The sequence below is a fragment of the Pantherophis guttatus genome, chromosome 2, assembly GCF_059756535.1.
Source record: "Pantherophis guttatus breed Tessera chromosome 2, ASM5975653v1, whole genome shotgun sequence".
Lineage (NCBI taxonomy): Eukaryota > Metazoa > Chordata > Lepidosauria > Squamata > Colubridae > Pantherophis > Pantherophis guttatus.
The window spans coordinates 33,726,054-33,748,253 of record NC_142064.1 but is presented as its reverse complement, the minus strand read 5'-3'; the positions used below and the strand labels follow the sequence as shown (position 1 = coordinate 33,748,253).

Sequence of the window (22,200 nt, the reverse complement as noted above, 5' to 3'; positions counted from 1 at the left end):
TATATATTCAATTTTAAATTGGTTTTAAAAGTTTGGGGTTTTAAATTTGTCGGGGCCAAAATTATTTAATTTGATTTTATTCTATTTTAAATTTTGTATGTATGTGTTTTTTAGTGTTTGGCTGTGCACCGCCCTGAGTCCTTCGGGAGTAGGGCGGTATAGAAATCTAATAAAATAAATAAATAAATAAATAAATAAATAAATAAATAAATAAATAAATAAATGAGGGGGAACACACACTCGACCTGATATTTCTCTTGGAGCAGTGGAGATATGATCTGGAATTAAGGGGTATAGAGGTCTTTCCCTTGTCATGGTCAGATCATTTCCTGTTGAGGTTGGACTTTAAGATGCCACTCCTCCATCACAGGGAGGCAGAGCCAATTAAATGGTTCCACCCCAGACGCCTAATGGACCCTGAAGGGTTTCAGAAGGAGCTTGGGGAGATACCTGACTCCCTCGTCCACAGTCTGGCCGAAACCCTAGTGGCTGCCTGGCATAAGGTGGCATCTGGGGCATTGGACCGGATTGTGCCTTTGCGGCCTCTCAATGGTAGCAGATCCAGGAAAGCTCCCTGGTTTACTGAGGAGCTCCGGGAGATGAAGCACCAGAAGAGACGTCTAGAGCTACGCTGGAGGACCAGTAAATCTGAATCCGACTGAACACTTTTGAGAGCCTTTGTTAGGACTGACTTAGTGGCGATACAGGCGGCAAAATGTTCACATTTTTTTGCACTTATTGCATCCGCGGATTTCTCACCCAGCCACCCTATTTAGGGTAACTCGCTCCCTCCTTAAGGTTGGGGGAACGGAGAAGCCCTTGCAGGGTAGAGCTGAGAAATTTGTGCCGTTTCTGTTGGATAAAATCGCTCAGATTCAGATGGACCTGGACTCCGATTGGGCAATACCGACCAAGATGATGGGGCGGGTCTTAGTCCTATTGTGTGGGAGGAGTTTGAGCCAGTGACTCCTGAGAAAGTGGACAAGGCTGTAGGGGCAATGAGCTCCTCCACTTGTTTGTTGGACCCATGCCCCTCCTGGCTGGTTTTGGCCAGCAAGGAGATGACACGAGGCTGGCTCCAGGCTTTAGTTAATGCGTCCGTGAGGGAGGGGTCCTTCCCACAGCCATTAAAGGAAGAGGTTGTAATGCCCCTCCTTCAAGAAGCCTTCCCTGGACCCAACAGAATTAAAAAACTTTCGTCCAGTCTCCAACCTACCTTTTGTGGGAAAGGTTGTAGAGAAAGTGGTGGCACTTCAGCTCTTGCGGTCATTGAATGACACGGATTATCTGGACCCTTTTCAGTCCAGCTTCAGACCTGGCTACAGCACGGAAACTGCCTTGGTCACACTGATGGATGATTTCTGGCGAGCCCGAGACAGGGATCATTCCTCTATCTTGGTGCTACTTGACCTCTCAGCGGCTTTCGATACCATTGACCATGGTATCCTTCTGGGGCAACTGAGAGAGCTGGGAGTGGGAGGCACCGTGTTGTGGTGGTTCACCTCCTATTTCTCTGGACGATCACAGTCGGTGCTCGTAGGAGGACAGAGGTCCTCCCCTAGGCCCCTCATCTCAGGGCTCGGTCTTCTCTCCCCTCCTATTTAACATCTATCATGGCTTAGGGCCAGGGTATTTGCGAGACTGCCTTCTGCCGCCGATAGCCTCCCACCGACCGGTTCGCTCACACAGAGAGGACCTCCTCAGGGTGCCGTTGGCCAGGCAGTGCCGGCTGGCAACCCCCAGGGGGAGAGCCTTCTCTGTGGCAGCACCTGCCCTCTGGAATGACCTGCCCCCTGAGATACGCACGATATGAGACCTCCAGACTTTTCATCGGGCCCTGAAGACACACTTGTTCCATCTAGCTGGGCTGGCTTGATCCCATCCTCTCAGTTTTTAATCGAAATTCAGTTTTAATTGGGTTGTTTTAAATTCGGGCCAAAATTATTTAATTGTTTTTTTTTAATGTTTTTAAATTTTATATGCTATGTTTTATCCTGGCTGTACACTGCCCTGAGTCCCTCAGGAGAAGGGTGGTATAGAAATATAATATAATATAATAAAATAAATAAATAAATAAATAAATAAATAAATACATGAAACCACTGGGTGAAATCATCTGACGACATGGGGTGGGATATCAGCAATATGCTGATGATACCCAGCTGTATATCTCCACCCCTCATCAGTTCAGTGAGGCAGTAGATGTGATGTGCCGGTGCCTGGAGGCTGTGAGGATCTGGATGGGAGTCAACAGGCTCAGACTTAACCCAGACAAGACCGAATGGCTCTGGGTATTGCCTCTAAAGAATATGTCAATTGTCTATCCTTGGTTCTGGGGGGACAGAAAGTGCCCCCCTCAGAATGGGCTCGCAATTTGGGTGTCCTTCTAGACTCACAGCTGAGATTGGAACAACATCTGACAGCTATAGCTAGGGGGACCTTTGCACAGGTTCTCCTGGTGCACCAATTGCAACCCTACTTGGATCAGGAGGCTCTCCTTACAGTCACTCATGCCCTTGTCACCTCATGGTTGGACTATTGCAACGTGCTCTACATGGGGCTACCTCTCAGTAGTTCCGTGCAAGACATAAGCAAAACTCAGCAAACACAGTTCAGCTCTTTGCAAAATGCTGGTTTATTCACGTCGGCTTCCAGACACATGCTGTGATTCGCAAAAACGAACGAAATCAGCACTATGGATCCCTGACGGTGAGCGTTTAAATAGCCCGCCCGTTCATTACCTCCATTTCCTCCTTAATACCACGCCCTTGTTATTAGTACCACACCCTCCCTCATCAGTGTATCGGGCTTCAGTGTGATCTGGAGCGTTCTTCCGCAGCAACGTTCATGAACCGCCCTACACCCATCGCACACGACACCTCCACCCCACACCCTGCACACGACCGCCTGCATCCAGTGCCACCATCACCCCGTGTGTATGTATATTGTATGTATGTTCCTTGCTGCTGTCATCGCGTGGTAGCGTTGTCGAGCGTGCTGCAAGGCTCGACACTACCCTTGAAAAGTGTTCGGAAACTACAGTTGGTCCAGAATGCAGCCGCACGAGTTATAGTGGGTGCACCTAGATACACCCACATTATACCAATTCTCTGCGAGCTGCACTGGCTCCCTATCAGTCTCGGGGTGCAATTCAAGGTGTTGGTTATTACCTTTAAAGCCCTACATGGCTCAGGACCAGGCTATCTTCGAGACTGCCTTCTACCACATACTCCCAGAGACCTGTAAAATCCCACAGAGTCAATCTCCTCCGGGTCCTGTCAGCTAAACAATGTCGACTGGCGGGCCCACGGGGGAGGGCCTTCTCTGTGGCTGCCCCGGCTCTCTGGAACCAATTACCTCCTGAAGTCTGGACCGCCCTCACACTATTGGCCTTCCGGAAAGCAGTGAAGACCTGGCTCTTCCGGCAGGCCTGGGGCCGTTGATCTCGTTATAGTGATCTTGAGAGACCCGGCCACAAATTGGAGTGTATGTGTTTTAACGTTTTAATGTTTTAATGTTCTTTTAATTTTTATATGGGATATTATTGCATTGTTTTATTCTCTGTTGTAAACCACCCAGAGTCTCTTGGGAGTTGGGCAGCATAGAAATGCAACAAAATAAATAAATAAATAAATGATGTAGAATCTTGAACTCAGATTTAACCACACAAAGAACTGACTTATTAGCTTAATTTCTTCTGGTTTTTATTAGTTGGATTTACAATTAGATAATCTTTATTTCATTAACAGAAGCTGTACATTAGATTTTTAGGGGAGAAAATATAAACATATATTACAAACAGGGAATGAATTTAAATTTTACCATTACTATGTTGTTGTTTTTTAACAAAACCTGCTTCAATCATTTTTAATTGCAGCCAATAAGTTCATAATATCTAATTAGTATTAGTCTACTAAGGATAGATGGGTTCTGCACTATGGATACATAATTTAATTAGCAAAATGGATTCTCTGTGTATGTGTGTGAAGCTTCTGCAAAGCAGTGCTTAATGGAAATGACTTGTGTTGGTTGCTAAAAATGTTGGATGTTTCTGGGAACTCACCCAACTTTGCTGTGTGCTTCTTCTGTATAGTAATAAATGCTTTTTACAAAATCTATCTAGACATTTATCAGTAGACTGAGATAAAATTGAGTTAGAGGCATAAGAGCAGAAGATGCATCATAGTCTGCTATTAATCTGGGACTACTAAAAGATTCTTAAAATCCAGTATAGCCAGCCCCTGTGCTGAAGGTAGGGTTGTATTTTGGGGGAAACAGAATGGAGGCTTTCAAAATCAGCACTTCCTCTGTGCCTCCCCAAAAAACATTAACACCTGCTTGTTTTGTGATCATTCCTTAATGCTGTTTCTGGGGGGAACAGAGGAACCTGACTGCAGTAAGAGACAATTCAATTTTTGTACAGATGTGGTAGGGGATAGAACAGTAATTCAACAGAGTTATACGACATGCCACTGTTACCTCCCTGGACACTCATTAAACTTGCACAGATTCTTCTTATTTTCGAGTTGATCAGCTGCAAAATAAAGGCAGATCTCCAGTGGACTGTCTATGAAATCCATAGACATTTGTAAGGAATAAAACTGGTGGCAGCTATACTGTTTTCCCAGTTAACCAGAGGAGGAGGAGGAGGAGGAGGAGGAGGAGGAGGAGGAGGAGGAGGACAGAGGCTAGAAACAGTGATGAAGGAGTGACGAAGGTGATGAAGGAGTAAATTCATCAATGGTCTTATATGCTGATATTCATTGTGGCCATCAAGGCAGAACTTGCATATAAATTCCAGATGTGTTTACCAGCTGAAAAGTTGGGTATACTGCAATCAATATAGGAATTCTCTCTGTCAGAGGGAGAATGTCTGTCATTCTTTCTCTGCAGATATTATGTAATAGATGATATTTGTTACACTGGCACATCCCCTGGTTTCCATGTATTTTGAATTCCATCCCTAGAAGTTTTGATTGCATGGAACTCTATATCTGAAGATGTCCAGGGCTAGAATTTACAAACACGAACCTGCTGATATTTTCTCTGTGTAGGAAAGCTTCAAATTGAGAAGGAAGGTCGTCTCTTAGAGCATGATGGTGGAAGCTGATAGGGCATTTGGCAAGCTGGCACACTGTTCTCTTCACATTCTCTGGCACTGTGGTTTCACTTCCCTAACACATAACTAACTCAGTCTTGACGGATTGTAGATCCAATCCCAATTTTGAAGAAACTGCTTTCTTCTTTTGTAGATGCTTGTCTCCCTCCTGAGTGTCAAGGATACCCAGTTCCATATTAATTGTGCACTGGGAAGTTTGGCTCATTTAAAATTAAAAAGAGGACATCTGCCAGGATAGCCAGTTTGATATAGTAGTTAATGCCCAGGCTAAAACCCAGGAAACTGTGAATTCAGGAAGGTATGTTTGCCTCCTGGAGTTATACAAAAGTATAAAGGCGGCATAATAATAAATAAATGAATTAAATGAATAAATAAAATAGCCTGAAGTTTGATAGAGTGTACAGAGGGTGGCCAATCTGTATGACAGAGAGAACCACCTTAGAAAGAATGAAGATTTGCTGCTATTATTGTACTTAGTCAATATTTCTTCCAATTAAGCCAGCATTCTTTCATTATTGTGGAAATAAGAGGTAGGAGTCCAGATGCAGCATCTTTCTGCTTCTATTCATTAAAAATAAATCTGAAACTCTAAAGCAGGCCCCCAGTATAATTGTACAAAGCTCCAAACCACGCTGGGAAACGTGCCTGCTTTTTCTTGTGAAAATAAAGCTAATAGAGGACATATCAAAAAGCTGCCAGGATGGAGAGAATCACACATGTTGTGTGTATTTGTAATAATCTATAAATAGACTTTTAATTTTTTAATTTTTAAAAAAATCAAGAACAATCTATTGGACAAGGTGCTACTGAGCAGAAAGCAGCACCCCGCAGAGCCTATCAGTAATACTTGTCCTAGCTTTTTCTTGAAGCAATGATATGGCAACAGCTACTATATTGCTGTTATCTGTTTCTGCCTCAGAGATATATACAGGAAGACACTCATCATACTTTTTGGATAATTCCCTGCAAACCAGGATTTAACTCCTATATTTAAATAACTCCTGATAGATACCATGGATTGGTGGTATCAATTTGAATTCACCTCTCTTTTGTTTTAAACCAAAGTGGCAAATTGAAGGATTACCAAGCAATTTCTTCAATTATTTTGTCTATGAGGACTTCCATCATAGGAGGTGCAGGTCCAATTGGGCATCATCAAGCAGAACCTCTCCACTGATCATACTAAGCTGTTCCATGGTTTCAAATCATGAACAATGGTGCTGAAGCATCAGCATTTTTGCTACAGCATCTGTCATAAGGTGGTTAGATTTGTTACTGAGAAGAATGCCTGCTTGTCCCACTTCTCAGTTCCTGGTTTCTTGATGTGATAGCTGGATGGTGTGATTATATAAAGGAAGTATGGAAGGCATGACAGCGAAAGTCATGTTTGGAAGGCAAGTTTCGCCTCCATGATGAGTACAAGGTTGTAATATATTCTGTTTTTCTTTTTCCACAGGAGGGGGAGGGACTTGTTTGGCAGCCTGATTTGAAGGGGCAAAAAGAGGTTTACCCTAATGCAAGCAGTGATTGGCTAAAGGTTTTCAGAGCTTTGCTATTGGTCAGGAAGTGCAAGTACTCATTGGCTGTTACCGTGTTTCCCCGAAAATAAGACCCTGTTTTATATTTTTTTGAACCCCAAAATAAGTGCTTGGCCTTATTTTTGGGGAGGTCTTATTATTTTGGGGCGTGTGGAGCAAGACGGGCTTCTCTTGCCATCTTACCTGATTTCCAGCTCTGCCTCCCTAATCCTAAGGAGAGGAAATCGTGGGGACTGGCTGTGCATGCGTTTAAATATTTTCGGGAGGGGCTTATTTTAGCACATGCGCTCAAAAGCCCAATTGGGCTTATTATCAGGGGATGTCTTATTTTTGGGGAAACAGGGTAGTTCTCAATGAATGTTATGGATTCACAAACAAGTAAATATGCGTGCTTGAATTGGAATATTTTTTTTCAGATCTAGAAATAGTCACAACTGACCAATCTCTGCTATATTTTCATTATGGATGAACAAATGAAAGAAATACTAGAATTTCCCTAAAATATAAAGTTCCAGACATTTTTCTCATTTCCATTTTATATATGGTTTATTCTTTAATTTTTAATTCAGACCACATAGTTTGTAAAATGTATAACACTGGAAAGATTAACATCTGTATCTTCTCCTTTTCAGTATTATATTAGTTACAATACACCCATGAACACACATAATCGCACACATACATATTCCCATATCACACACACAGAGGTTGTTTTCTTGTTTAACTCTAACAAATTCTCACTCAGTCCCCAAATAAATTAATGTAGTAGGATAAAAAGATTTGAGGTGGCAATCTGATGGCACCAGTTTCTTGGGTTGTGAAGTCTCCAAGTTCAATTTTTGCTAAAAGAAATGTAATGAATGGGCAAATAGAATAGCATTTTTTAAAAAAGTGTATGGCTTTCATAAACTACAAGGTTTCAAACAAATATTAGGACTGGAACACTAAACAGTGTCCAATTGTGAAATGTGGGACAGTCTGCGCTATCATTTGAAAGAATTGCTTTCAGAATAAGAATACTAGCCTGGATTTGCCTGGGAGAAATCTGCATATTAAAAGGGATTTTTTAAACATATACAAATTGAAATAACCTATTTGTGGGGGAGAAACAAGTGTTTTATGGATTGGCCAATTAATATAATCATAAACATATTCTAAGTTGTCAGCTATGGTTCAATTTGATTATAAATGCCTCCTGCAAAAAAACTAGAACATGACTCATAGTGAGAAAGCATATTGAGGTTCAGTTCTCCATTTGTAGTTAGGAATATAAGCTTCCCGAAACAACAGGCCTTTGTAGATGCTGATTTCCAACAGAATAAACCTTACAATGCAATGTGACTGACTGAGCTAGGCAACCTCTATGCCTTTATATCCATTTTAGAAACACGAGAAATGAGTTTTGATCTAGAGTTGCTTAAACTAGTCACTTAAACTAGTCACTTTATTTTTCAAAGACAATGTGCCCGTTTTACATAGTCTTGGTAAAAAAAAGTTGAAAATATTTTTATAGTTTTTCATAAATAAATTTGATTAGGAGTACTCAGGATCACTGAGATTCAAGTGACATTGATTGGTTCCATGGCACATCAGACTCCTTAGTAATAGTAGCTATTACTATTAATTAGTAATATTCTTAACTCATCGAAGGGTAATGAAAATATGAGAAAGATACCAGGAACCAAGAAGAAGTTTTTGTATTTCATATACCTTTAAGAACTCTACTTTTTTTTTTTAACTAAGCAAGCAGGATCAAAGCTTGCAGCATATTAAAGCCTTCAAAAGATTTTGGATTCAAGGACTTCTGAGTTCAAAGTTCTATTCTGAACCCAAATTAGCTTCTTGGAGCTTGAAAAACCTATTCTTAGTTCATTGGAATCGGTCAACAAATTTCTGACCTTAATGAAAGTATTAGCTCAAAATATTTCAAATTTGAAACGTTTTCACACATTTCTATACCAGACATTATTTAAAGCATGGCCTTTGTGAATGGTGAGAAAAGAATCAGCAGTTCCCAGGGCAAAGTTATTAATTTTATCAATAACCAACAACCACTTAGCTTCAACCACTCAGCTATGAAACATAGGGAAAGACTGGAAGAAGAAGCAATAAATTCAAACTGTTTGGGGTGTAAAAAAGGAACTGTATCCTCCATTGACAGATGCCAATCAGCTAGTCCATGTAGTTTCTTCCAGTTTGGCAAATAAATTCTTTTCTAACCATACATCACACTATGAGTTTAAGAGATTTATTTGCCTAGCAGCCAAGTTAAGCTGTGTAAAGTCAAGAGGCTGAAACTTACTGCTGAAACCTGGCACATGGAGCATAAAATATCTCCCCCTCTCACTTACACATTTACAAATTCATAATCAATTTTAGATTATAAGGAAAACTTTTTCTCCTGTCTTAAATTATCTTAGATTATCGTATAACAATAGTCCAACACTGCATTCTTAGGGCAAGGAAGATTTTCAGTCCCAGTATTATCTTATGAAACAGATTTAAGACTTTGAAAAGTAATATTTATAGATTTTATTATTTGGTTCTTCTTGTGTTTATTAAAGAATGTTATAGTTTCTTACTATTTGTTTCTTTAGCAGTTTTAAAAAACATAGCCAGAATGAAGAGATGAAATCCAAGTTGTCTGATGCCATGGAGGCTGTTCAAAGTGAAGAAAGTAGCTTAACATGGGAGACCAATTCAAGTAGATGTTCCACATCCCATGCCTCAGAAGCCAGCGTTACATCTGGGGTATACAGTATGGAAAACTCATACACAGATTGTTCTCCGGGAAAAGTTACTTTCCTGAAGGAAGAGAGAAAGACGACGCAGGAAAAGCTGAGCAATTCAACCCATCAGACGTTAAATGAGACGACAGAACCAGACAGCCAAGAAGGTGATTTTTGTCAGACGTCAGTGCTGAAAAAAGCTGAAGAAAGTGAGTTAGATCCATCTGATCCACAATCATGGCCCTCTCAAGTACAACCTTCTAAGATTAAAGACTATTTGGTTCAGATCACACAGGAAGTGACCACTGGGTCAGAGGAGAAAGAAAATACTTTGATGAAAAAAGGGGAGCTGCCTATCAAAGGAACAGTAAGAGCCAGGATTCTTCAAATCACTGCTGTATTGGAAGAAAGACATAAAAAGGTTTTCCGAAGGATAAACAATAAAGATATGCCTCCACCCTTAGAGGTGACCAGGAAGCCAAGAGAACCTCCCAAAGTCTTCTCCAGACGAGGCATATCGGTATCTTTACGGCACGTTGAACAAAACACTGCAGAGAAGAATAACAAGAAGGAAGTTCTGAGTTATAATCTCAGACATGTAGAGACAAGAAGTTCAAAGTCTGCACTTTACAGTAAAGAGGAGAGGAAACCACAGCACTTGTTTCTCCCTAAAACACAGAAGAAGCCTTTAGAAAAGCTACCAAAAATTTCAACACACCTTGATGACAAAGCAAAGAAGCCAGACACCAAACAGTATTCGCCTGCAATTCATACCTCACTTCCAGAACTGATTCAACCAACTGAGTCTGACAAAATGGAAAAAAAGGAAAAACAGTCTGTTTCTCCAAATGTTTCAAATACCGCACTGGAAAAATCATTCAACTTTGTTGGTGAAAAAAAGGAAATTCAGGATCATATACCAATGACCTTCGAAGTTTCTGATTTATTAAAAGAAGTGAAGTCACCGTCAGAGAATCAAGTAACTCAGCCTTGTTCCCCAGTTCCTGTCGAACCACTTCCTTATGTTGAATCAGAAACAGAAAATCAATCTGACTCAGTTAGAACATTGTTATCAGAAACTTTGATTCAACATTTACAGGACCCTCATAATATTGCAGCTACTCACGGTGAACCTGAAAGTTGTAACTTAACTGACATTGGAACACAATCTATGGAATCTACAATTACTTCAAGACTGGAGATCAAAGATGAATTCTTAGAGCAGCCTGTTGAAGAAACAGAGAATCAAGAGATTTCTCTTCATTCAACTGAAATCACAGATGCTAACCTTGAGAAGTCAAAATTACCATCATTTGTTAGAAAAACAGAAAAGCAAGAAAAAGAACAATTATCAGAGAAATCTTCAGACAAAGAAAGGATGCAGGAGCAATTTAGTATGCTTTTACAAACAAATTCAGACCAGCTACCCTCGTTGTCTATGATTCAGGAGTCAGAAGCTCAAGAAACTGAATCTGCATCTGATTTAGCAGTTATGAATACTGAACTTGAAGTGACTAATTTAGCTGAAATTAGAAATCAAACTATGGACTCCACAATTCCTTCAGGAATGGAAGTCAGTGGTACATCCTTGGAGTTTTCAGTTGAAGAAGTAGAGAATCAAGAGATTTCTCTTCATTCAATTGAAATCACAGATGCTAACCTTGAGAAGTCAAAATTACCATCATTTGTTAGAAAAACAGAAAAGCAAGAAAAAGAACAATTATCAGAGAAATCTTCAGACAAAGAAAGGATGCAGGAGCAATTTACAAATTTGCTTTTACAAACAAATTCAGACCAGCTACCCTCGTTGTCTATGGTTCAGGAGTCAGAAGCTCAAGAAACTGAATCTGCATCTGATTTAGCAGTTATGAATGCTGAACATGAAGTGATTGATTTAGCTGAAATTAGAAATCAAACTATGGACTCCACAATTCCTTCAGGAGTGGAAGTCAGTGGTACATCCTTGGAGTTTTCAGTTGAAGAAGCAGAGAAACAAGAGGTTCCTCTTCATTCAACTGAAACCAAAGACACCATCCCTGAGAAGGCAAGCTTACCATCTTCTGTTAAAGAAGGAGAAAAACAAGAAGAACATTTGGCAGTGCAATATTCAGAAAAAGAGCAGTTAGAGGACAAAATAACTACACCTTTTGAAACAAAGTTAAATCGGCTACCCTTGTTTGGGTGTTTGGACCAGAAGTCTGAAGCTCACGAAACTGAACCAGCATCTTATTTAGCAGCAAGGCATGGTGAATCTGTAACACCTGATTTCACTGAAGTTAGAAATCAAGCTATGGACTCTGCAATTCCTTCAGAACTGGAAGTCAGTGGTACACCCTTAGAGCAGTCAGTTAAAGAAGCAGACAAGGAAGCAATTACTCTTTATTCAACTGAAATAAAAGATGAAAAAGTAAGGTTACCATCTTCTGTTAAAGAAAGAGAAAAGCAAGAAGAAGAACAGCTGGCAGGGCAATATTCAGAAAAAGAAAGGTTACAGGACAAATTAACTGCACCTTTTGAAACAAAGTCAGGCCAACTACCTTTGTTTGGTTGTCAAGACCATAACTCTGAAGATCATGAAACTGAACCTGTATCTGATTTAGCAGCTACAGGTGATGAGCCCGAAGGGTCAGACATATTTGACATTAGAAATCAAGCTATGGAATTCAAAATTTCTTCACAAATGGAAGTCGAAGGTGAGCCCTTGGAGCATTCTGCTGGAGAAGCCGAGACGCAAGAAGTTCCTCCTTATTCAGCTAAAACCAAACATGCCATCTCTGAAAAGGCAAGATTACCATCTTCTGTTAAAGAAGGAAAAATGCAAGAAGAAGAACAGCTGGCAGGGCAATATTCAGAAAAGGAAGAGTTAGAGGACAAATTAATTACACCTTTCATAACAAACTCAGACCAGCTACCCTGCCTAGACCACAAACCTGAAGTTCCTGAAACTGAACCTGCACCTCATTTAGCAGCACCTGAAGCGTCTGACTTAGCTGAAATTAGAAATCAAACTATGGAATCCACAAGTCTGCCTCAAGTGGAAGTCAAAGGTGCACCCTTGGAGTATTCTTTTGGAGCAGAGTTTTCTTTTTATTCAGCTGAAACCGAAAGCGCCGTCCCTGAAAAATCAACATTACCATCTTCTGTTAAAGAAGCAGAAAAGGAAGAAAAAGAACAGCTGGCAGAGGAATATAAAGAAAAAGAAGAGTTACAGAATAAATTAACTACACCTTTTGAAAGAAAGTCAGAGCAGCTACCCGTGTTTGAGTGTTTGGAACACAAATCCAAAGTTCATGAATCTGAACCCATATTTGATTTAGCAGCTATGCGTGGTGAATCTGAAGTGTGTGATTTAGCTGAAATTAGAAATCAAACTATGGAATCTGCAATTCCTTCAGAAATGGAAGTCAGCGGTACACCCTTGGAGCATTCTGTTGGAGAAACAGAAAAGCAAACAGTCCCTCTTTATTTAACTGAAACCAAAGAGGCCATCCTTGAAAAGGCAAGATTTCCATATTCTATTAGAGAAGGAGAAGACCGAGAAATAGAACAGCTGTCAGACAAAACAAAGGTAGAGGATCAATTCACTGTGCTTTTCCAAAGAAAGCCAGGCTATCTTCCCAAGTCAGAAAGTGAAGAAACTGAACTTGCACTTGATCTAGCTTTCACAACACAGGAAATCTGTAACACTCTGGAAGAGCCCACTGGACTTTCAGAGTCTTCTTATACTATGGTTAAAGAAGAAGCCGCAAAAGAAGAAACATTGAAATCAGACTTGCCAAGACAAACTGCTCAGACTCAGCCATCTCTGACCACTGTCTCAGAAGGAAAACATCTAAGAGACAAGACAGAGACTCAGCTTGCCTCAACAGAATCTTTGTGTCCCGATTCCACACTTTCAGTTACAAATGCACAGGAGGAAAAGGCTCAACAACATTCTACAGCACCAGCACCAGCACAGTCAGAACCAGAACATCTTGCTATCTCCAAATCCATAAAGGCACCACATGGACCTGAAGAGATATCACTTCTCAGTGACAAAGTTACTGAGCCAGTCAGCTCATCAGAACAGTTGCTATCTACTCCATCTTTTCTTATTGCCGGTGTGGAAATGCATGGAGCAAAGCCACCCTCACTAAAGGCTACTACACCATTGTTTGAACAGCCAGACTCTAATATACCCTGCCTGCCTCAGCAAATGAAAAAACAAAGCAATTTGTCTGATTCTGCCGAATTAACTTCTGTAATAGCAGAAGCATCATTTTCTACTGGGTCTTTCCAAAATGCTGAAACAACAAAGGAAGAAAATCCATCCTTGCCATCCACAGAGGGTCTGGCAAAAGAATTAGTATCTAAATCAAGGGAGCCAGAAATTGGCATAGGTACAAAAACAGGGCAACTTTTCCCCACTGTATCTGCACAACACCCAGGTGAAGCGCCTGTTCTAATGCAAGAATTGAATTTAAAAAATCAGCTGCACCCCACTATAAAAGCACAGTCAGAGATTGAGAAAGAAGCTAAATCCTCTTGTGAAGTAAGTGAAGATCAACTGAAGCAATCATTGGAATCTGAATCAAGAGAGCATTTTATACAGCAAAAATCTACTGTTTCATCCCAGTTGGAAGGAACAACTGCTTTGCATTCTGTCAATGAAATGCATAAGGAAATTATGCAACCTGATAAACCTATCATCAAGCCATTGCAACCTGATTCATTACATCCTGGTTTTGAGCCACCGCAGACAGATGCTGTTCAGCAGCAAACTCTTCGGCATTTATCGCAAACACTCCTACCCATAGAAGGGGATACAGTCCAGTTAGGAGAAGAAAAGGAGATAAATGGGATCCAGCCTCCTTTGCCCGCAACTAGGCAGGCTTTATCTCAGTCAGTTTATTCAATGGATGTGCAAGAAAATCAAGGTATTTCAGGAGCTGAAGCCAAAGATCCTGAATTTTTAAGCATGCAACTCAATAAAACTGATGCAGACCACTATGGCACTGCCGATCCAGAATCAAAGCACCTGGCAAAACATGCTGTCGAACCTATAACTGCACAACCGGAGACTCCTTCCACGAATGAGATCCACTTCATGCCTGACTTGGGAAAACATTTAGATGCATCCTTTCCCATTTCAAGCACAGAAGGAGAAGGCCTTCAAACGCCTGTATCTGTGACAGCAGAATCAGAAGATGAACAGCCAATATCATCTAAAAAAGATAGGGAAGAAACTGAATGCAGCGCACCCATAATTCCAACATCCAAATTAAAAGGTTCTGCTTCAGAAACGCAGGGAAATCAAAATGATTTGTCTAAGACATTAATTGAGGCATCTGGATCACCACCATTAATTTTACCATTTGTCCCTGATAAAATAAAGCCCCAGGCAATACTTCCCAAATCCGTAGTAAGTTCGCTGCCAGCCTCACAGCAATCAAATGCTATTTCTTCAGAACTTATGGACAAAATTGAAATAGGAAAAAATAATTTCCCTTTCCCTGAGTCTCAAGATTTACCGTTCCCTACAACTTCCTCTCTAGAGGAAGTCAGCAAAGAACCACTGCATTCCTCCATGGCCACAAAAACTGTGTCTGAGGAATCCAGATCCATTCTAGATGATGCTACATCTGAAGAAATAAACGAAAAGTCTCCCGTTTCTGTAGCACGGTCTGCAGAACACGTTTTTGTTGAACCTATTTCATTTTGTTCCGTTCCTGAAAAGGAGAAACAAGTGCAGCCTCATTCAATTTTCAATGAAGAACCAACGGATGTGGCTGTTAGGAAAGCACATGTGGAAGATACTCGGTCTCATTTGCTTTTTACTCCACATTCTGAAACCAAGAGCCAGGATAGCATGCTGTATAGTCCCATGGCATTGCAATCAGAGCTGGAAGGCCTCACTTTATTGAATTCCACTGAAGAAAAACCCAAGCAAGAAACTGCTTTATATTCACCTTCCACCTTGCCTCAAGGAATATTATATTGCCATGAAGAAAAAGAAGACCAAAAACGAAGAACTACTCCGACTGAATGTTCAAAAGACCAAGATGCACCATTAAAAGATGACAATTTGTTGCAACCAATAAAAGAATCACAGCTGGAAGAAATTCAGCTTTACTGTTCTGCAACTCTTCAAGATTCATCCCAATTGGCTGATATGAAACCCCAAGAACAAGCGGATTATCTACCTACAACTGAAGAGGTAGATTCTGGTGATGCTGTATTATCACAATTGAAGGATGATGCAAAAAAAGAAGAAATGCAGATAACGTGGTCTGAAGCTGCTCAAATAGAAAGTAAACCATCTGTTTTGTTAGAAAATGAAATGAAACCTGACCTGCATCCATCATTCACTGCATCCCTGGATACAAAACAATCAGATTTTTCTTATTCAAAACAACCAGAACTCTATTCATTTGAGGAACAAAATCAGACTTCTGAACAAGAACCACTCATTTCATCTCTTTTCACTAAGAAAGTGAAAGAGCCAGAAGAGAATTCATATCCATCTTTAGTCTCAACATCTTTATTGAGCCCATCCAACTCTGCTACATTGGATCCAGAAAAGAAACAAGAAACTCAGTCTTGCACAACTATAATAACGAAGGAGACCCCAGAAGAACCCATGTCCATTGCTGCATTCCTTCTTTCTGAGGCAAAGACAATAGAAACTTTTTCTCCACAGATCTCAGAGAAAAACACTTTAGATACTCAGGCTCCTTTTGGGGATGCTGACTCAATAAATGGTTCAACTGTCCTTTCTGAGAAAAATGCAACAGCAGAGAGGAAAACTGAGTTTTCTCCAACACATTTTGAATCAGAACCCCAGGTAGACAGAATTGTTAGTACAGAACATCTTTCAAAAGCAGAAGAAACAACACATTTGCCTACCATGGAGGATACTTTGAAAGTGCCTGAAAACTATTTGAGTGAAGAGAAGGAATTCAAAGGTCAAGAGAAATTGAGAGAAGAAGCCTTACCAGCTCCTAATCTTGATCAAAGAAAAGACATAGTTAATATTTCTGAAAGTTGTGAAGTTGTGAAAACTAATGTTCCTCTCATTTCCTCTGTTGATAGAAAAAAGCTTCTACTAGGGGCAGTAGAAACCATTTCATTGTTGGAAACAAAAGTATATAATGATACTAGAGATGTGGTTGTTGATAAGGAACCTTCAGTCAACAAACCAAATGAACAATATACAGAGGACTTAAAGGTAGATCACCATGAAATGACAGAAAATGAATCAAAGGAACTTGGAAAAGGGAAGGATATTAAGGAAAGTACAGAAATGGAAGAGGTTGCTGTTATTCCAGAGAGCAAGGATGATAATATTTATAATAATGCCAATATTGATTATGTTGAAAAGAATATTTTGATTGAAAATACATCCTTCACCCAAATAGAAAAAGAAAAGTCTATTCAGGACACAGAGAGGCCATTTGATGACACAGATAAACAATATGTGGAAATGACATATCCAGCAGCAAAATCAAAGAATATTGTGGAGCTGTCTTTATTAGAAAGAGAATTGAATGAAACCCCTAATGGATTGATAGAAAAACAAAATGCAACAGCTACCCATCAAGACATTTCAAAAACAGCAAATGAAAATACAATGATTGAAACTGTTAGGGATGATGATAAAAACATAGAGCATGAGTTTAACTTAGCAAACACTAATGCAGTCTTATTTAATACTGAAAAAGATGAGTTGTCTCAGTCTCCAATTGCTTCCTTGTCAACGACTGTAGTAGACTCTGAGGTTCTAGAGATGCCACCTGCCTTGGCATTTTTATGTAAAGATTTCTATGAAGAAGCAGTGGATGATTCTAAAAAAGATAACCACAAACGTAAGGAAGTGAAGGATATTGATCTGCCTTTTCATATCAGAGAACATATTCCAGATGATGGGATTGAAACGCATCTGGAGAAGGAAATTCCTAGAGATTACACTCCAAATAATGTGGAAGAATCCAAGAATGAAGACATTTTAAATGGTCAGTCTTTTAAAGAGGAAACTTTAACCCAACCAAAAGTCACAGAAGATGCTTACGAACTAAATGGAAAAAAGACTGAATCTGCAGATATTCAACCTGGTCTATCTGCCCAAGTGGAGGAATGCCTGAGTGATATACTTACGAATGGGGTAACTGAGATTGTGAGTGACATAAATATTAGGATTTGTCAGCCAACACATGCAATTCCTTTCGGAAGAGAGTTCTATAGCTCAGGAGCCAGCAATGATGACAGTAGTCAGAGAAGAGAAGAAGAATCTGATGACACAGGCCAGCAAGCACCAGAAGAAACAAGTGATGAGGAGTCCAGTCCAATACTTGATTATGCAGCAACTCTATATCAGACTGAATCATCTGGGCAAAATGGATCAAGTAATGATGCTGGATATGCAGTCATCCAAAACCAACAGTCTGAAATAAAAGAAGTTCATGGAATGGATGAGGGTGAAGTTGTAAAGACTGCAGAAAAAAATGCACAGTCTCTTGAAGGATTAGGTCAGGCTGAAAGACAAGGTGAAAGACAACTAGAAGATACATATGTTTTAGTTGAGCCCCCAATTCAAGATACGAAGGTTTTAGATCACAAAGATCTTCCATGTTTGGACACTGAAGTGCAAAAACCTGAGAGCAGAATTGGAGAAAATAGTGCCCAACATCTAATGCAGACTGACACACCAGACCAGTTAGCAGCAGGAGTAAAATCTGATAACCAATTTGGGGAAGTTGACTATCCTCTTTTGTCACATGATTTTGATACCTACCCATTATACTCAATAAAAGAGGAAGAGGACAGTGACATTGATGAAGATCTAGCTGAGCTCTTAAACTATGAAGTGGTTACCCACGATGATGTCTTTCAGGAAGAAATCTCTTCAGAAATAGCTCATGAAGAATTGCTTTTTAATGATAAAGAATCCCTAGATGGTATTAGTAATACTTATGAATTTGTGAATGAAGGAGAGGCAAGAATGTATGCTGAAGAAAAGGCAACTGAATCGCTTGAACTTGAAATGCTACAAAGAAATGTACCAGAATATGAATTTCTACAGAAAGAAGTTGATCAAGCACATCTGGATACGTACTGCTACCAGTGCAAATGTCCCATCTCCTCTGAAGATAAGCTTTTTGAGGAACATAAAGACCATAATGTAGCCGATTTGGGTACAGCTGTGACTGTGTTAAAGGTAAGACATTAAAAGTATGCAGTTATACTGCTCTTTGTTCTCACTGACATATTTTAGTGTTTGACTAAAATAGACAAAAGCAGCAATATATATCTAGTGCCCTCTAGATGTTTTGACCTTTAAGGCTCCAGACAATATGGCCATTGGCAATGTGTTGAGGTAAAGAAAATCTGAGGGAATCAACATTCCTGCAAGATGAAGAAAGCAAACACTTAACACTTAATATAAGACAAGCTCTTATGGTTATATAAGAAATGCTTATAGTTGGCTTGGAGGAATGACAATTCTTCTTAAATGGCTCAGAAACAATGGTGTATTTCCACAGACATTATTTTTCCCCCAGAAATGTAAGGTTCTCTCTTTTTATTTCTTGAGAAATGAAGACAGGTAAAGAAGACAGGCAGTAATGGGAAACACTACATCTCACAGAATTAAGCCAGCCGCCCTGAGTCTTCGGAGAGGGGCGGCATATAAATTGAATTAATTAAATTAAATTAAATTAAATTAGAACCACACCGTGCTTTTTTTTATAAAATCAGAAAATCTCAGAAGTTGATCATAAGTGTTCTATGTAATTTCTGCTGTGATTCTTAGTTTAGAATGTTGCTTTCTCAGTTGTTTAACTGTTGAACTCTTTTCTGAATTTTTTAAACATGGTTTATTTTGGATGGACTACCATTACACATGTTTTACTTAAGTATCCCTTGGGGTACTCTGGAATTTGTATCCTTTTGACTCTCAAAGGCAGCTCTTCAGAACAGGAAATGGATGGAGAAGATCTTGAAAATCAAGGGCCCTGCCTTGCGCAATTGCTCATGTTTTCTGTTAATGTAAACACACCCTTTGATACAATCCCAGATGATAAGATGCTAACCATATTTATTTTTTAGAAAGGCAACAGCATAATTGTAGAACATTTCACCCAAAGGTTTGCTATACTTCTATGATTCAGTCAAAAACAAGAGCAAACAAAAATTGTAGCATTTTTTTCATATTAATTTTAAAGATTTTAAAGATCTGGGGGCAATATGCTGACTCTGTAAACTGCTTAGAGAGGGCTGTAAAGCACTGGGAAGCAGTATACAAGTCTAAGTGCTATTGCTATTGCTATTGCAATTGCTATTTTCACTTCATTAGTTCAGATGCTAAAATATGATATGCTCTCCCTGCCTTTTTCTGGACAAAGCATTATGAGTTTGTTCATAAGTTTTTGTGGATGTTTGGTATGTATGAAAGATACTGTATTATCCATCCATCCATCCATCCTTTTGATATCTGTAAACTACCCCTGGAGTATTTTCGACTTGGACATTAAATGTCCAAGCAATGTAGTTTAACATGTGTAATAAAATATGAAAAGTAGGGTAGTACCAATAGAGGATTCTAGAAGTCCCAAAATCAGATAACAGGTAGGTACTATGTGCAGCATATAATTATATATTTCAGATATATTCTGATTTTATTGCAGAGATATAGTCTGGGCCTTCTCTTTAATGTTATTAGGCAAGCTTCTCTCCCTCCCTCCCTCCCTTCCTTCCTCCCTTCCTTCCTTCCGGTGTTTATTGTTTTTGCTTAATTTATTAATTGTGAAATAAAGCCACCTGAGAAACTTTCTGATTGACTTGTAATATACCCTAAAACAGTTAGAAGCATAATACCACACACCAGCAGCAGAAAAACAAAGTCCATGTAAACAGCAAAAGCTTGGACATTTTCAATTGTTTACCTTAGTGCCCACTCCTGGCTTAAAGACCATTTTAAGAACTTAGTGAACTTCTTTAAGAGCTGAAATATGAATGGAGGTTTTTTAAGCTGACACTATGCTCTAGAGGAGTTGAAGTCCACAAGTCTTAAAGTTGTCAAGGTTGGAGACCCCTGCTCTAGAGGTTTGCTGCTGTCCTGGTTTATATAATAGTCTCACAAATTTGATGCCCCAGGGCAGATATAATTCCAAATCATGGTATGTTGACTAGAATTATGGAAGTTGCTCATATAAAAAGACCTAGTGTGGGACAAGGTAGCTTTTCCATATTACTGTGGTGGACGATAAGCAGCTGCTAAGAATATCAGCAGAATCATAGGCCTTGGAATTGTCCCTAAATTAGTTTCTTGAAAATCAAAGGACCCAAGGACATTCTGTGACATCTGCCTTTGGCCCTGCAATTTAGAAGGAGAGCCAGAAATGAATTCTAGCTCTGTAATAAAGTCTCCTTCACGAGTATAGCTCCACCAGGCAGAAAGATCATTTAGATGGCATGTCTGCTTCATTTCTACTACTGTATTCATATGTGATCATATCCCTCTGTAAAAAAATGTACAGGTAACTGAAACTAACCATTTTAGCTTTTGTCAATTACAGAATATGCTCTGCATAATAAGCTTCTAAGAGTGGATGTTCTTTAAAATCAAATGTTTCCACCTGAAACATGTATACATTGGAATATAACATTGCATTCTGCTGTATGCATTTTTATACCCTGTTTCCCCTGTAAGGTCCCAAAATGTACTTGGGTCACCAAAATGCCAAAGAGAAAGACTCAAGACGAGGCTTGCAAAAAAAAGCAGTTTTTATTTATGGCCAAAAACAAAATACTGGATGGGACTATATCCAGAACATACAGATACAATGCATGTGAGGAAATAGCCACACCTTGGGGAAGGTATGGTGTCCTTTTATACCCTCAGAGACACCATCTTAGTACCCAATTCTGGCCCCCTGGCCCATGCCTTCCTTGTAGCCCTGCATTGGCTGTGCAGCAAGAAGCAGGGGCAGGGGGGCTGAGCGCCTAGCAACAGAGGGGCTGAGTGTTTAGCAACCCCTCCACCAGGCACGGAGTGGTACAGAAAAACAAAATAACACAGAGGTGAGATCACTGGTAGAAACACATGGCAGAGTCAATTCTAATTCTTACCAAAACAATTCTTACAGGAGCAAAACAGCAAGTCTAACCAATTCTACTGACTCTACTATTATGTCCCACTAATTCTAGCTGTTCTATTATTATTATGTCTCTTCACCCCCAAAATAAGACATCCCCTGATAATAAGCCCAATCGGGCTTTTGAGCACATGGCAATAAGGCCAAGCGCTTATTTCAGGGTTCAAAAAAATATAAGACAGGGTCTTATTTTGGTGAAAACATGGTAATTCATGGGTGTCACATATGCTAACTTCAAAGCCTAATCTTCCTTTTAAACAAATAGTGATATTTGGTTTCCATTAAGGTCAGTTGTCTGCAAATTATTTGGAGACAGAGGGCTAAATATTCTGAAGGAAGGTCAGGAAGGAATCTGAAAAAAAACCCATCATTTTTCATGACTATTGTCTCAATTATTTGAAGTGCAGTTTTGTCACAGCAGCATTGGAGGTGGAGGAAAAGCAAGTCAAACAATAAAGGGAGCAGGGGAAGCCAGCAAGGGAGTTAAAAAAAAAGTCAAGATGGCGACTAGGACTGCATGTTCAAAACCCCACGTGCCAATGTGCCATTTTGACAGACACCCTATCTGGAATAAAGATGACAAAATAGCATTTATTTGATTAAACAGGATGCCTGCAATCTAAAGGAACCACATACAATGTTCTGCCATTTTCTCTTCTAGAGCCTCCCTCTAACCTGTGTCT

At 39.7% G+C, this 22,200-nt stretch overlaps 1 protein-coding gene across 3 annotated transcripts in view; it reads left to right on the top strand.

The window, feature by feature from the left end:
* Positions 1-22,200, top strand: part of CMYA5 (cardiomyopathy associated 5) — a 68,019-nt gene that overhangs the window by 4,079 nt on the left and 41,740 nt on the right. For all 3 annotated transcript variants that reach the window (XR_004595334.3, XM_034441052.3, XM_087885751.1), the window contains exon 2: positions 9,255-18,579. Coding sequence is in view for 2 of the 3 variants with exons in the window: in XM_034441052.3 (XP_034296943.3) it covers positions 9,255-18,579 (9,325 nt within the window). In the remaining variant the exon portion in view is untranslated. The remainder of the gene's footprint in view (positions 1-9,254; positions 18,580-22,200) is intronic.